Source organism: Misgurnus anguillicaudatus, chromosome 6 (genome assembly GCF_027580225.2).
Source record: "Misgurnus anguillicaudatus chromosome 6, ASM2758022v2, whole genome shotgun sequence".
Lineage (NCBI taxonomy): Eukaryota > Metazoa > Chordata > Actinopteri > Cypriniformes > Cobitidae > Misgurnus > Misgurnus anguillicaudatus.
Genome location: NC_073342.2, coordinates 22,304,109 through 22,319,956, shown reverse-complemented (window position 1 = coordinate 22,319,956; position 15,848 = coordinate 22,304,109). Strand labels below are relative to the sequence as shown.

General features: G+C 36.5%; 2 protein-coding genes across 12 annotated transcripts in view; both read left to right on the top strand.

Annotated features, from left to right (window-relative positions):
• The first annotated feature begins 2,043 nt into the window (after positions 1-2,043).
• Positions 2,044-12,349, top strand: slc13a1 (solute carrier family 13 member 1). Its single transcript, XM_055193362.2, has 15 exons — positions 2,044-2,342; positions 4,166-4,294; positions 4,387-4,523; positions 4,610-4,797; positions 4,875-4,914; positions 5,005-5,062; positions 5,133-5,290; positions 5,403-5,522; positions 5,827-5,922; positions 7,714-7,815; positions 7,968-8,062; positions 8,164-8,258; positions 10,689-10,850; positions 10,933-11,070; positions 11,154-12,349. The coding sequence occupies exons 1-15, from the start codon at positions 2,244-2,246 to the stop codon at positions 11,286-11,288; spliced, it is 1,752 nt and encodes a 583-aa protein (XP_055049337.1). The 5' UTR covers positions 2,044-2,243; the 3' UTR covers positions 11,289-12,349.
• Positions 12,350-13,672: 1,323 nt separating this feature from the next.
• Positions 13,673-15,848, top strand: part of cadps2 (Ca++-dependent secretion activator 2) — a 150,093-nt gene continuing 147,917 nt past the window's right edge. For 6 of the 11 annotated variants that reach the window (XM_073868788.1, XM_073868787.1, XM_073868786.1 and 3 more), the window contains exon 1: positions 13,674-14,253. In XM_073868788.1, the coding sequence (XP_073724889.1) occupies positions 13,948-14,253 (306 nt within the window). In that variant the 5' untranslated portion in view covers positions 13,674-13,947. Of the gene's footprint in view, positions 14,254-15,848 lie in introns of all 11 variants that reach the window. The other 5 variants (XM_073868780.1, XM_073868784.1, XM_073868782.1 and 2 more) reach the window with 1 other exon arrangement.

Below are 15,848 nucleotides of genomic sequence, written 5' to 3'. Positions count from 1 at the left end.
TAAACACAAAGCTGTAAAAAGCTCATAGTGGAAAGATTACATTTTGCATCTCAAAATGCAATTTCCTAAAGCACTTCTGTTGCCCAGGAGTTCGAGTTGTAATTAGGATTTTGCAAATGATATATAGCCTTAGATATGCAATTAAAAGAAAAGGTCAAGAACCTCCTCCTGTGTTTCCTTTTGAATAAATGAGAACAAGACCACCAAAAAACGGTGAGACTAATGACTGGCCAGGCTGATAACGCGAATAAAATATTTAAAATATGTTGTGTTACTCATTAATCATATGATTATTATTGATAATACAATCATTCTATCTTTATTATCATCATATAAAGAATAAGAGCATGATCTGTGAATCACAACCTAAATATAGATATAAAAAAGAATGGGAGGTAAAAAGCAATCACATTGGAATGTAAATTTTGTCAAACGTACACTTTTCAAGTGCAGGTTCCTGTCTTTAAAATTGTAACTCCTAATTTAATCCTTCTTGAAATCTGTTAAACAACACTTTTGTTCATCGGATTGAAATGAAGTCAGTTAAGTAAGGTGGAAAAGAAACCTCTTGGCCCTGAGAGAGACTTGCATGAGGTAATTTTTTGGTTTTATATGAATGTGTTGCCTTTATATGCACTGAAAAAAAATGATTGATTCAATTTACTTAATTTTTTAAGGTAAGTGGTTGCAATCAATTTATTTAAGCTACATTTAAACAAAAGTTTTCATTTTGCTTTTCTAAATTTTTTGTTTAAATGTAGCTTAAATAAATTGATTGCAACCACTTACCTTGGAAGATGGGTAAATTGAATGAATCAATTTTTTCAGTGTGAATGTGTATTTATTTTAGAATGATTTATTTATGATCTTTGTAATCTTCTGTAATCTTTTAACACCAGAAAATACTTTCATCTTTATTGTGCTGCTATCTGATATACTGTAAGTGAAAAGAGTGTCGATTGGGATTAATGTGTAATAGTGCAGATGAGGATACAGCGAGTCTTATAAAACCGCTGAGCCGCAAGTTATCCAATGACGTTTCAAGGAAACACCGTTCTGAGTTTCAAATCCCTGGTAATCCTGACTGTGGCAGTCATAAAGAGAGGTCACGAAGACACAATAACTTTGTCCATCAACATACTTTAACACTTTAAGAGAGAGATTTGACATTACGGCAACCGCTAACTTTTTCAATTGGGTCCTCACAGGTCTTCCAAGGAAATATTTTACGTACGGTTCGCAAGCTTGCATGCATTAAAGCAAAGATGTTACCAAATATACATAATTCAGGGAACAAAGGTCATTGCGAAACCCATATTGACGACTGTTTGTCATCATGGGTTGCCCTAAAATTTATGACTGTTTGGTTTCATACGCAATGTACTTGTTTTGAAGCTTGTGAGCTGGACAAACAGGACAGTATATAACACAGCCATGAACCATGATTTGGCTCCTTGCCAGATGTAGTTACAGTTGAGGGAGGGATATAGACAATCTAGAGACCCTTTGATAGGACAAAAATATGCATGGTGCAGGATGAATCAGTAATATTGTTGTTAAAGGGATAGCATATGCGCAGAAATCACACTCTCGGTCCAAAATGTTCTATAATTTATATATATATATATATATATATATATATATATATATATATATATATATATATATATATATATATATATATATATATATATATATATATATATATGTTTATTTTAATCCATTAAACCAATTTCCCCTTTCCTTGAAAACAAACCCTGGTAAGGATTATCACCTGCTGAGTGATTTCTGAGAGTTTGTGTTTATAAATCTCACAGGTTGTTGTTTAACAGACCCCTGTGCTGCAGATTAGGGCCCAATAAGGAAAGCGGATGGTGACGTTTACTGTTAAGAGAAAAAAAGGTGTGAATTCAAGGCCACTGTCTGTCGCAATGTCTTGTGCCAATGGGTTTATGTTTATAACTGTCTTGTTTTTATAACCCTTTATGCAAATGTGTTGTTAACTTTATTCAAAAAGTGTAAATACAAATGGAACGAGTCTGGGGCAACTCGCGTGAGCTGTGACTGGCGGGAGTCTAATCTTAAAGCTTAATCTCCATGGCCATAAGGCTTTATGACATGCCCGGAACGGACCAGTAAGAGTGGATGCGGATGGCACCAGGGCAAAGATTAATCAGCGGCTGATTATTTAAACCCAATCGTAAGGCAAAGTCCCTTAGTTGAGAGACTGAATCGGCCACAGGATGAGGAGGCTTAGATGTACCTGGAGCTCTGTGAAACCCCTGATCATCATCCTTACACCACTGTCACTGCTGCCGCTGCCGTTGGTTATCACGACAAAGGTTAGATGTGCTACCAACACACACCGATACCTTACAATTACAAATGTACATTTTACTGAGGAATATTTGGAGGATTAATGATAATAAGGTAAATTCTTTCATTGGTTAAGAGCGATTTTTAATCACAGATGACTGGTTATCTTTGCTTGTGAGCATTTTAAGATAATTTATTATTATTACATTTAAGAAATATATTTATATTTCTATATATTTTATATATATTAAGGAAAATATTTGCGACATAATATTTTTTTCTGCTACAACACTTCAAAATTATACTAAGTAACATTTTTATGGACATTTTGGCAAAACCTTACAAAAATGTTTCTCATGATCCTAAAAATCTTTAAAGTGTGTATGCTTAAATGTTTGAAATACCTTTGTAGATAAAAATGTTACTGTTAACGGTAATCATTTATTTTATTGGAAAGCTACATTTAATTTAAACTGTTCCTGAAATGAATGACTTGGCCTGAATAATGAAGAGAAAGCAGCCAATAAAAGCTCAGAATAGATGGGAATTGATTTAATACTTTTTTAAATGCTTCCCAAGGTGAGACCTCAAAAAGCTGCTTAATAGATTTCAAAATCCAGGCCAAGGGTCAAAATTTGAAGATACATAAAACATACAGTAACATAGTTTTGATTTATTTGAGATTTGTCTTATTTCATAGTTTGATGAGTTTATTACTCTAAAAAGGTACTGGGATGTTACCCTTTAAAAAGGTCGTATATGGGTGATTCTCGCGAAGTTAGACTTATGAGACTTGTACAAAATAAGAAGCATACAGTTACAAACATCTCTTCATGTACTACATGATTTTAAATGACATACAAACCAATTTTGTTGTTTTTTCCACATTTAAGGGGAAATTTTTCATTACCGCAACATGTCCATGACTGGATTAGGGTTCTTTGACATGGAAATATTTATAATTAAAAAATCAAAACAATAAAAAGCTTCAGTGCATGTTATACTTTAAACATTTACAGTAAAGAAACATGTGGTATTTGGTGATCATTGGTAAATGTAGAGACAATACTAAGAAAGATAAATGTGTCCAAGAAAAATTTTCTCATCCTCCACAACAATTTTCAAAAAAAAAAAAAAATGTTGGAAGGGACATAATTGACTGTGAGCAGTTCTTATTTTTTCTCTCCAGATAAAAGTCGAAATTTTGTCTGTATACCTACAACTTTTTAGTTCTCATTACCGAAACATGAGTTTGTAAATGCATATATTTAATACAATATCATGTTGCGGTAATGATCATTTTTGATAATGATAATCTAAAACATGTAAATAATTCTATAGGAAATATTTATATATACTCCTCTAAAAATAATGGTTATAGTAATGTCAGACCTTAATCTTATGTATGCAAAAAAATGGCTTTTTAAAAAAATCTGATGCTGGATTTCGTGAGAATCACCCATATGTTTAAATCAGGAACAAATATGTATACATTTGGTACCAATTTGTTTCTTTAAGGTACAAATATGTACTCTTTAGGTACAAAGGTATACTTTATAAAAGACAGCTTTTATACCTTTATTTCTGAGAAATAACCAAACCATTAATTGACCCATTCACTTCAATGGTATGAAAAAAGAATACTAAGTAAATGGGGTCCACGAACGGTTTGGTTACAAACATTTCTTAAAATATCTTCCTTCGTGTTCATCAGAACAACAAAATCTATAAATTGAGTGAATGATGACAGAATTTTCATTTTTGGGTGAACTATCCCTTTAAATCAGGGTTTTAATACTAAAGTTTTATTTAATCTGAATGGATGTAAAGATGAATTTCATGTTCACAGGAAGCAGAATGTGCCTATATCCTAATTCTAATGGCTGTGTACTGGATGACAGAGGTGCTTCCTCTCTCAGTAACTGCGCTTCTGCCTGCTGTACTTTTCCCTCTCTTTGGGATCATGAAGTCCTCACAGGTACTTTCACCTGAATTGAAATACAATCACAGCCATGTGGATATAGAAAACAAAGAATTAATTGTATTCATCAGCTCTCGCTCTTTCTCTAGGTCGCCTCTGTGTATTTCAAAGACTTCCATTTGCTGTTGCTCGGGGTCATCTGTCTAGCAACAGCCATTGAGAAATGGGGTCTTCATCGCCGAATTGCTCTCAGATTAGTGACTGCTGTCGGTGTCAACCCTGGCATGTAAGACACGGCATTGAGATGTTCTGCATCTGTTGATGAATAAGGATGAAGTGACAGATCTGACTCCACGTGTGTGTGTTTCACAGGTTGATGCTGGGCTTTATGGTTGGCTGCGCTTTTCTCTCCATGTGGTTGAGCAACACCTCAACTGTTGCGATGGTGATGCCGATTGTGGAAGCTGTGATACAGCAGGTTTTGAATGCAAACGATGAGCCCAGCAAAGACCACAAGGGGGCGTTAAATGGCATCTCTAACCCTGCTCTTCAACTTGAAGGTATACTTCTTTCAATCATGTGTGAAATTAATCATCTTAACCTTAAACCTCCAAACACTGAATATGTATTATGGCAGATATCGAGGCCCAGTGTGACCAACCTGAGAAGATTAAAAGGTGACCATGCATACACTTTCAAAAACTGTTTGTTGCAGGATATTCATTTATATTTAAGACTAAATGTGTGCTTTTTTTGTAAACGTATAGTATTGAAGCAGGAGTCATAGAGCCAGTTCAGACAGCTCCTGAGGAATCCGAAACTAAGGTGAGTAAACATACATACATTTAAACATAAATGATCTTATTATCGTAACAGTATAATACTGAATGTTTAGTCACAAGCTTCGCTGATAAATGGAAAGTATAAGACCCGGGAAGATCACTTGATGTGCAAAGGCTTATCACTCTGCATTGCCTACTCCTCATCTATTGGAGGTCTGACCACCCTTCCAGGAACCTCAACCAACCTCATTTTTTCCGAATACATGCACCAGTGAGTTCAACAATTGCTATTGTTCTAATATTTCCAACTCTGATATCTGGTTTGGTGAGGATATGTGTCAACATATCCAAAAATTGCACTGTGTTGGGTTTTATTTCCTCAGGTATTACCCAGAATGCAGGATCATAAATTTTGGGAACTGGTTTGTGCTTTGTCTTCCCATCTGCATAATTATGCTGATTTTGTCATGGATATTCCTGCACTGGATGTTCCTGGGAAGCAAGTGAGTGATTGTAATGACTTCTTTCCCGTAAGCCGCTCCCTGACCCTCTCTCTGATCTTCATTTCCACTCTACCCATTTCAATTTTTTTCCCACCTCTGTTTCTGATCTTCTTCCTTTTCTCTATTTCAGAATGATCATATTTAATCAAGCTGAATTCTATCGAGATTTCCTTCTTTCTTTGGTAAAGGATCACTACCGCATGCGGATAGTTTGATTTTTGGCCACTCATCAGAAGATAATTATCTTGAAATGACTAAATGAAGCGAATATTAAAATCATCTGCACTTTTCTACCCATCCCTAGCTTTCGTGCCAGTCTGTGTTCCAAAAAGCAGTCAGAGAAGGAGAAAAACACTGCCAGGATGCTCAACAATCAGTACAAGTCACTTGGACCCATAAGGTTGGAATTCAATTTTCTATTTCAAATGTCATTCCCAGTTAAAGTGCAGAGATAAATATTAATGAGACTCCTTGGCGGACTTCCAAAATACAGTATAGTATAATTCTGTATAGTATAATTTAGGATAATACAAAATACTGTATAGCCGTTATTCTGGGCAATCCAACATGTTGACTTCTTGTCCATGACTTGGGTCGAGGTTATCCTAGGGTACTAAGCCAATTGTCAAATTCCCTGACTTTTACTGTATAAAAAGCTGAATTTTCAGCTTAAAGGATTAGTCAATTTTCTTAAAAAAATCCAGATAATTTACTCGCCACCATGTCATCCAAAATGTTGATGTCTTTCTTTGTTCAGTCGAGAAGAAATTATGTTTTTGAGGAAAACATTCAAGGATTATTCTCATCTTAATGGACTTTTATGGACCCCGACACTTAACAGTTTTAATGCAGTTTAAAAATACAGTTTTAAAGGACTCTAAATGAACCCAAACGAGGCGAAACGCTTGTCATTTTTGGCAAGAAAAATAAAAAATATGCACTTTTAAACCACAACTTCTCGTCTTCCTCCGGCAGTGTGACCACCCAGTGCGACCTCATGTAATTGCGTAGTGACGTCGAAAGGTCACGTGTTACATATATGAAACGCACATTTGTGGACCATTCTAAACAAGCGTGCCGCACAAGGCCTGAAAAGTGAAGCCAAAACGTCTCGATCGCCCCCCAGTGACTGGTCCCAGTATAGGTCATAAACCCGCCTCCCCATGTTATTCAATGGGACTTGAGACCAACTAAACAATTACACTTCAATTATCTTTTTTCCGAAGCTCGTTTCTGTCATTTACTGTCGTTTTTATCACGCTGATGTAAATTCAAGTGTTTGTTTTTAAAATAAGTTTGTTTTTAGTTAGTTATTTCATGCTATAAAAACGGTGGTGTCACGGAATGATTGACAGCTGTGATATGCGCATTCTGCGAGAGCGAGGGCGGGGCCTTGCTTTCGCGGCTTTACTTCCTGCTCACTACTGGAGCAGGAAGCAGCACTGATCCCGAAATCGCTACTGCGCAGACTCAAAACCCAAGATGTCAGCGCCGTATGACACTGACACTGACGGCTTCACTTTTCACCAATGGAAGAGAGCGAACGGGCGTCGGCCATCTGTTTTTACAGTCTATGATTCTAAACAATAAACTGACAAAAAAACATTCATTAGTATCATTCGACATCCAACAACGTCAGAACGGTCCTCTTTCTCCCCACTTGTAAAAACTGGGGCGTAGTTTCGATACGTCATCCGTGATGTAAGACACATGTGCCTCGTTTGAGATCATTTAGAGTCCTTTGAAACGACAATTTTAAACTGTTGGGGTCCATTAAAGTCAATTAAAATGAGAAAAATCCTGGAATGTTTTCCTGAAAAAAAAACATAATTTCTTCTCGACTGAACAAAGAATGACATCAACATTTTGGATGACATGGTGGTGAGTAAATTATCTGGATTTTTTTAAGAAAATGGACTTATCCTTTAACAAGCAGATTACATTTTGATAAATGCAAACAATTTTTTTCAAAAAATCCTTGATATTCTATGACTTCAATGTCTGGAATAGACCTTTAAAAATTCCATGATATTCCAGGAATTCCATGGCCCGTGGTAACCCTGTTATCCATTTTATAAAAATGTACAAAAACTACATGTCCAAATGATGTGCAATGTGTAAAATATTCCAAAATATGCCAGTGGGCAATGTCCGAATGATGTACTCACAGACTGTTTATTTTCTGATCCAGCTGGCAGGAGATCATCATCTTGGTTATCTTCATTCTGATGGCGGTTCTGTGGTTTACAAGAGAACCAGGTTTCATGCCAGGCTGGTCATCGCTGTTCGCTGGGTGAGTAGTGCGGTGACATTAATCAAACATTTATCAACTTCTTTTGTAATCATTCAACTTCATCGCTCTTGTTGTTCTGTGATGTTTGACTAATTAAAACTAAACTGCTTAACGATTACCTTACAGTTATCCGTTGTATGTTATCTGTTCAGGTACAGAGGCTACGCTTCAGATGCCACAGTAGCGCTGTTATTAGGTTTCTTTTTCTTCATCATCCCCGCACACAAGCCAAGCATGGATCGCTACGGTACTCGCTCTACATCTTTTCTTTTCTGCATTGCGAAATGATTCGCTTGCAGCGTTTTGGTGCTATTTTGTTGCTGATGAATGTTTTCGATCTTGCAACAGAGGCCTTAATAACATGGAAGGAATTTCAGGCCTGTATGCCGTGGGAGATCTGTCTGCTCGTGGGTGGAGGTTTCGCTTTGGCCGAGGGCACAAAGGTGGGATTATAGGTTCATTGCTTGGTGGAAATGTAACTTTATCTGTGACAGAAAGAAATGAATAGAGTCTATGTAAAATCAATTAAGAGAGGCTTGGATCCAATTAACCTGGCTAGTCTGGCTTTGTACAACTCTGGCCAGCTCAATGGCCCCCTTTACCCATAATCCTAAACATTCATTTCTTTTAGAGGAAATGAATGAAAAGACTGATCACATAAAAGACTTCAAACAGCGTGGATCCCATTAACGTTTCAGAGAGAACAACAATTCGTCTGTGTTATTCTGTCTGGTTTGACGTTTTGTTCAAGCTAATTACATGCCACTATTATAAGACCGTCAGCGAGGCATTATTTTCAGCATAACTTCTTCATGCAGAGACTGGAAACAAGAGCTGTTATGTCTTAATATTCTTCTGGTGTGGGTGGACTGGGGTTGGGGTCTTATCAACAAGACTCCAGCTCGGTTTTGATCCAGGCACCAAAATGTCATAGCAAGTCTCTGGTCTTTAAAATCTTCAATGCCGACTGCAGTGACAGGTTTTCCATATGCAATATTTTGTCTTGACAAACAGCTAAATTATGACTTCATTGTTAACAAGCATACATACAGTATCAGTATATTTATGAGAGCAAGATGATTCAGTGCTAATATGTGTTTCTCAGTTGAAAATATTTTTAAGTCAAAGTCATTTATTATCATATGCACAAGTACCGTGTACAAAATACAATCAATGCTTCAAGAATAGCTACAGACAGAATACAAAAGACAGCACTGCTAGGTTTTTTATAGCTTCAAAGCACCTTGACAAGAAAAATGAAGAATAAAAAATAGAAAAACTGGGAGATATATATATGAGTATCATTGCAAATTTTATTGTCCTTATAAATAGATTATAATCGAATGAAATGGAATATACTTTAATATTTGTGATCAAATATTTAATCAATGAATATGATAAACTACAGGCAACATATTAAACTACAATAAAGGGACACTACACTATTTTTGACAATATGCTCATTTTCCAGCTACCCTACAGTTACACATTTGATTTTTACCTTTTTGGAATCCATTCAGCTGATCTCCGGGTCTGGCGCTACCATTTTAGCATAGCTTAGCATGGTCTATTGAATCTGACTGGACCATTGGCATTGCGCTAAAAGATAACCAAGGAGTTTCGATATTTTTCCTATTTGGGACTTGACTCTTCTGTGGTTGCATTGTGTACGAAGACCAACAGAAATGTAAAAGTTGCAATTTTCTAGGCAGATATGGCTAGGAACTATATTCGCAATGATATACTCGCAATAATATTATGCAGCATCTGAAAATAGTCCCCTTAATAACTTTTAATAGCAGGGGGCTATTTTCAGGTGCTGCGTAATATCATCGCGCCTGCTGCAGCCATGTTACGGCAGCAAAGTCCTTGATTATTACGGCAGAATGAGCGTGCAGTTTCTAACCATATCTGCCTAGAAAATTGCAACTTTAAATTTTCCGTCAGTCTTAGTACACGATGTAACTACAGAAGAGTCAAGTTTTAAATAGGAAAAATATTGAAACTCTTTGGTTATTTATTTTTTAGCACGATGCTAATGGTCTTACCAGATTCAATGGATTATGCTAAAAGTAGTAGCGCCAGATCCGGAGATCAGCTGAATGGATTCCAAAAAGGTAAAAATCAAATGTTTAACTCTAGGGGAGCTATAAAAGAATAAAAAAATAAGAGCAAGAGTTTGACATTAATTAAACATAACATAAATTTGCAATAATATCATGAAAAGACAGAGCGAGCTGCCTCTCCTGATTTTGCCAAGTGGTTGATGTCCTCAGGGCAACATTATGTTGACTCTATAAAAACATTTCAATTACCCAGATTTCAGAAATAAGTTTACAATTTGTTTCAAGTTTAAGCATACAACCAGGATTAGCTGCTTCTAGAGTAATGTTTTTCACTCATAAGTTCACTTTGATTTTTAGGGGGTTTGGGGTGGGTTTAGGTTTTATTTACAAAAATGTTGTCCTTGGGTCAACACAATCAAATCAAAATGTGTTTATAAAGCACAATAAAATCAACAGTAGTTGACCAAACTGTACAAACCTTGCTTAAAAGACAGAAAATAAACAATATATAACAATATGTTACCATTTGTACTTTTTTGATATTTCCAATTACAAAAAGGTAACAAGATAAATTTGTGTTGAACAATCTTACAATGTTGTTTTGTAATTTGTATATAGCACTTTTTTATTACAATGTTTACAAATTTTTATTACAATTTATTACAATTGCGTCAAAGTAGCTTTACGAGAAATGGTTAATTATTGTTATGTGTATTATTGTCGAATAGTCCTGAGCCGCTTGCTGTTTTAAGACGCTCATGCCTTTGGAAGATGACATTTTAATTTCTCCTGTTTTTCACCCAACAGACTTCTGGTTTGTCATCTTGGGTTGCTGAACTGCTGACTCCCTTGGGAAATCTCCATCCTTTAGCCACAGTCACCATCGCCTGCCTTATTGTCACCTCGATCACGGAGGTGGCCAGCAATGCTGCCACAATCACAATCTTTTTGCCTATACTGGCCCCATTGGTATGACTGCTTCTCCGATTTTCCTGACGTGTTACGTAAGAGTCAGCGCTTTTAATAATTTTCAGACTCTTCTCTTTGCCAGGCGGAGGCGATTGGGGTGAATCCTCTGTACATGCTGATTCCTACAGCCCTGTGTGTGTCTTTCTCCTTCCTGCTTCCGGTGTCTAACCCTCCTAATGCTATTGTCTTCACATACGGCCATGTTACAAGCATGGATATGGTGAGTCCTTATTCGAATGTTAACGTCACAAGTTTGATAACGATAAATTTTTACAGTAAGTAAGTTTTTGCGTGTAATTTCAGGTGAAAGCAGGTCTGGGTGTTAACGTTATAGGCGTTCTTACAGTCCTATTAGCTCTTACAACATGGGGAACACCTCTGCTTAACTTGGACACCTACCCAGACTGGGCACCAGTAAGGAATATCACTGGAGTATGACCATCATTGTGACAATGTTAGTAAATGAACCCTTTAGTTTTAAGATTCACGGTGGACTTCTTGGAATAAAGTGTGGCCCGCTTGCCTCAAGCAACACAACAGACGGCTGTAAAGACTAAGATTTTGGGTTCCAGAAGATGTTCTGCTTGAACAAAATTGTTTATATTTTTGTATTATAATGTTTGTAAACAAGTCCTTGATTGCTTAGGCTCTGTGTTTGTGAAAATTGTTGTTTATTAAGAAAAAGGTACAATGATTTGACTTTAGAAATCCTGTCAATGAGTTGCCTTCACAGTTAGTCAACGCAGTGCAATGTTTATACAGAATGTATAATGTATTATAAGTGTATTTTTTCTTTAGCCTTAAAGGTCAGTTTGCACGATAGGGTTAGTCCTGTTGGTTGACTGTCTAAAAACTGCTTTGCACAAATTTTTATATGTATATTATATATTTTTGTTATATAGTAGCATGTGCATATACAGATAAATAACCATGTGTAGGATGTTGAAATGAACAGATTGTGTTTTCATCAAAGTTAACTTTAAAAAAAAATGTTTGCAGATAACACTCCCCCTAGTGGCCAGCAAATAATAGCTTTCACTTTTTGAACAAAAACAATGTGGATAGTTTTGTTTTTTAACATTAACTTCCCATTGGTTATAGCTATTGATTTTTTTGACGTTCGTACAGCACTGTAACTGTCTATAACACACCATATGAAATGCAAATACAAGCATTTTCTGCATCCATTTGGGTGTAATCTATTGTCATGAAGTGGTCTTTATGAGATGTTTCATTGTTACAATTTTTTTTATCATTGAAAGAGACTAAATATGTCATACAATTATTCTCTGTATGTGTGTATTTATAATATCATAGTTAATTTGGAGTGAACTTTTTGACATAAAGCCACATGGTCACAGTATGACAGATTCACTCAGATGTGTTTCACTGATTTTGCCAGAAAAACACATTTAAATGTGACAGGAACTATTCATCATGTTCTGGCAGTAATTCTTACTAATTTGAATAAAACAAATAAACATTGGAGGTACATAAAATTGTGTTACTGTGAAAATTTCTATATCTCTACATCTATTATGTATACTACCTTCCTCTTTGGGATCACAATATACAGCACAGAATAGTGTATAACAATCAAAATGTTTACTCTACAAGGTTATGTGTCTCATAAAGTTGAGCTAACCTGCAGTCTGCATAGTTCGAGGGTTGACATTTGTAGTCAGAGGCAAGTGCGAGAACTAATTCTGTAAACCGTATAAAAATGCATACGCACATCCAGCAGTCACTTCAATTCAAGGTCACTGTTGGGTTGTGTGACAGCATGTCTGTTGAATCTAATTACTTCTTAGTTAATGCAAATAAGGGAGAACTGACTGACTTCAGAGTTTAACTAAGCTTTTCTCTAAACCAAACAGTAGAGGCCCTTCATGGCCCCCCAAACAAAATTGATGACTTTGAATTAAACAAAACATATTAAATTATACAATGTGCTGTTGGTTAGTAGCCTTATTTTTCTATGGTTTAATTACACAGAATTTATGATAAAAATTGATTTTATAATATAATGTCATTAACCCGGGGATACCCTTGCCACTGCCCCCAGTTTGAGAACCACTGCTCTACAGTACACAGTACAATGCCCCCGACACTTCTGTTCAGTGGTGTCGTGGTTCCTTGAGAAGTGGGTATACTCTTAATTTATGCTCCCATTTTTTTTAAAGTATGTTCACCCCATGTCATCACATGAAAAAGTATTCCCTGCACTACTGCTTCTGCTCTAAGACAGACATGGGTTATAAAGATTTATTATTTTTTCCAAAAAGATTTCTTAAAAAAGTAGTTCAACCAAATATGAATACATGAAATTGTCTCATAATTTACATACCATCTTGCTATTTCAGATGTGACATCCTTCCTTTAATATTAAAGTGCTTGTTATCTTCTCATATAAAAGCCAACATGGCAAAGCTTAAAAAAGGTCACTCATCATTAAAGTAATGACTCTGTTGTTATTGATTATTTGTGGAAGTTTACCGGAAGTTAAGTTTGTTCCACGAAAGCTGTTTGTTTATGTTATTACTGCTGAAACCGTCTAGAGATGATTAAATATTTTAGTTTACATTTTTATCTGTACATTTCTTGCAGATAAAGTATCAAAAGCTAAGAATAAAGTTACAACTAACTTACATTATTAAGTGATCTACTTTGGATGTGTATGAACAACGCCTTTTATATTAAATGAATATACTTTTTTTATAATAACTACTAATAAAAACGGACATAAGGATTTCATAAAAAGCAAAGTTGCATCCATATCAACAGACTGCACCTTTAAGAAGGGAACCTCCCACGTGTTGAATGTGGTCCATGCCACAGGTTGCCTACCTGTCTCGCATAACTCCACACAAACCTCCGAGAGCTCGTGCGCTCCTCGGTCCTCAACAGGAGAACGCGCCTCTGTTCACCCGTCAACGATCTCTCGCGCTTTGACTCCTCCCTTAAAAGTCTCGCGACTGACACATCTGACACATTCTCTGAGGAAAAAAGCTTTTTTCGGTGGAGGTCGCTGGAAAGCGCTAGGGTTTTCCTCGTTTTCCCACAGCTGTGAGGACTTACCGCTTCTCGGGTGTCGACTATGCTGGACCCGTCCTCCAGCGACGAATCTGAGGGGGAACTTCCACTTGAGGACGAACCGCCTGTTAAAACCGGCAAAGCTGTTAAAAAGAGCCCCAAACCCGAAAATTCGACAGATGCTCCGCGAACCCAAAATAAGGAACTTGTGCCCTCTCCTGCAGAGGCGGACAAAATCGAGCAGGAGAGACTTCAGAAAGAGGAAGCGGAGAGAAAAATTAAACTACAGATTTACGTGTTTGTTTTGAGGTGTATCGCGTATCCGTTTAACGCCAAGCAGCCCACAGATATGGCTCGCCGTCAGCAGAAGGTGAGTGACCGTTAAAACTGTCACTTCTAAATATTTCGCGCGGTTTTATTTTTTAAATCCGCAAACGTGTCCACTTAAATCACGCAAACTTAATTTTTGTTTATTTTATACTCCTTGCATGGCACAGAGAGACTTAGTTCAACAGTTTAAAAGCGCAACAACTGTGGATTCCTGCACAAAACACTGTAGTTGTTGTCTCACCTGATTAAATGATTGATTAATAAAAGGGTTCAACGGGTTGTAGCGTGTTTAAGGTAAAGTTAATGCTAAAACTTATACGTTAGCGATCAAACAGCAGCTTTGTTTTGAATTTGACATTGTACCAAGTGGATAAAACGTAGAGTCACTTATGGGAACAAGAACAGGTGCTATTTTTACCAGCACACACCCACTAGATCTAAAATATGCAGCTCTGTTTAATTGCATGTAACGTTATTAACACTTCTAAAAATGTGAATCTGCAAATTGACACTAATTTTATTAGACTCATATACTGTAAAAATAACCTGTTATCAGCTTTGCACCTGTGGGACCTGTAAATTACAGTGCAGTGACAGGTGTATGAAAGTGTAGTGTCTTATTACAATAGCCTAATATAGCTCAATTTGGTAGCATTATTTGCTTCATGGGTTTGTTTCCCTGGGAGTACTGATAAAATGAATAGATTGAATGCATTGTGCTATGGATAAAAAGCATTTACCAAATGCATAATTTAATATGTTAATTAAATGATCTCCAAAAAGCTTGATCAATTTTTTTTCACTTTTAATTTGGTAAGGCATAGAGTACCTATAAGCAACATATGTCCAAAATGGAGTAAAAAACACCTTTCCTTCACTTATTGCATGTTTTATAGGTTTTATATTATTGTTTTCCTGTATGTTTTTAAATCCAGATTTGTCAATCGGCCATGGATGCTGGGTCTTCTATGAAATTATGTACTATCCCTACTGAAAAATCCAGCTAAGACCAGCATAAGCTGGTAGCTGGTTTTAGCTGGTTTAAGGTGACAGTAGCTGATTTAAACTGGTCCTCCCAGCCTGGCAAAGCTGGTGGGTCAGCTGGTCTTCCAGCCTGACCAGCCAAGTCCAGCTAGACCAGCTTAAAAAGTGACCAAAACACAGCTTAACCATCTTAAAAAGTGACCAAAACACAGTTAGACCAGCTTGTTACACCAGCAATACCAGCTAAGACCAAGCTGGGAGACCAGCTAAAGCCATCTTATGCTGGTCTTAGTTGGATTTTTCAGTAGGGATATCTGACTTTAAACATTTTAACTACTTAAATAAATTACTTGTTTGGTTATCTAGTAAAATGAGCTTCAGAAAAATGCATATTTTAAACTTCCCCTACAGCAGTGGCCGCCGGTGACTTCTTTTTTTGAGGGCGCACGATGCAAAGTATGTAGCCCGTCGTGTGTGATTTGTCATTTCAAAATATATGTTCGGTGCGTCGAGTGAACCTATATGCATCACATGTTTTGTCAAAATAAGTGCCTGCTGCAGACGCGTTTCAAGGGTTTATGATAAAAAAAGACGCTCGCGTTTGCCAGATACTCGCGTAATCAGAGTTTACTATTAAAGGGATAGTTCGGC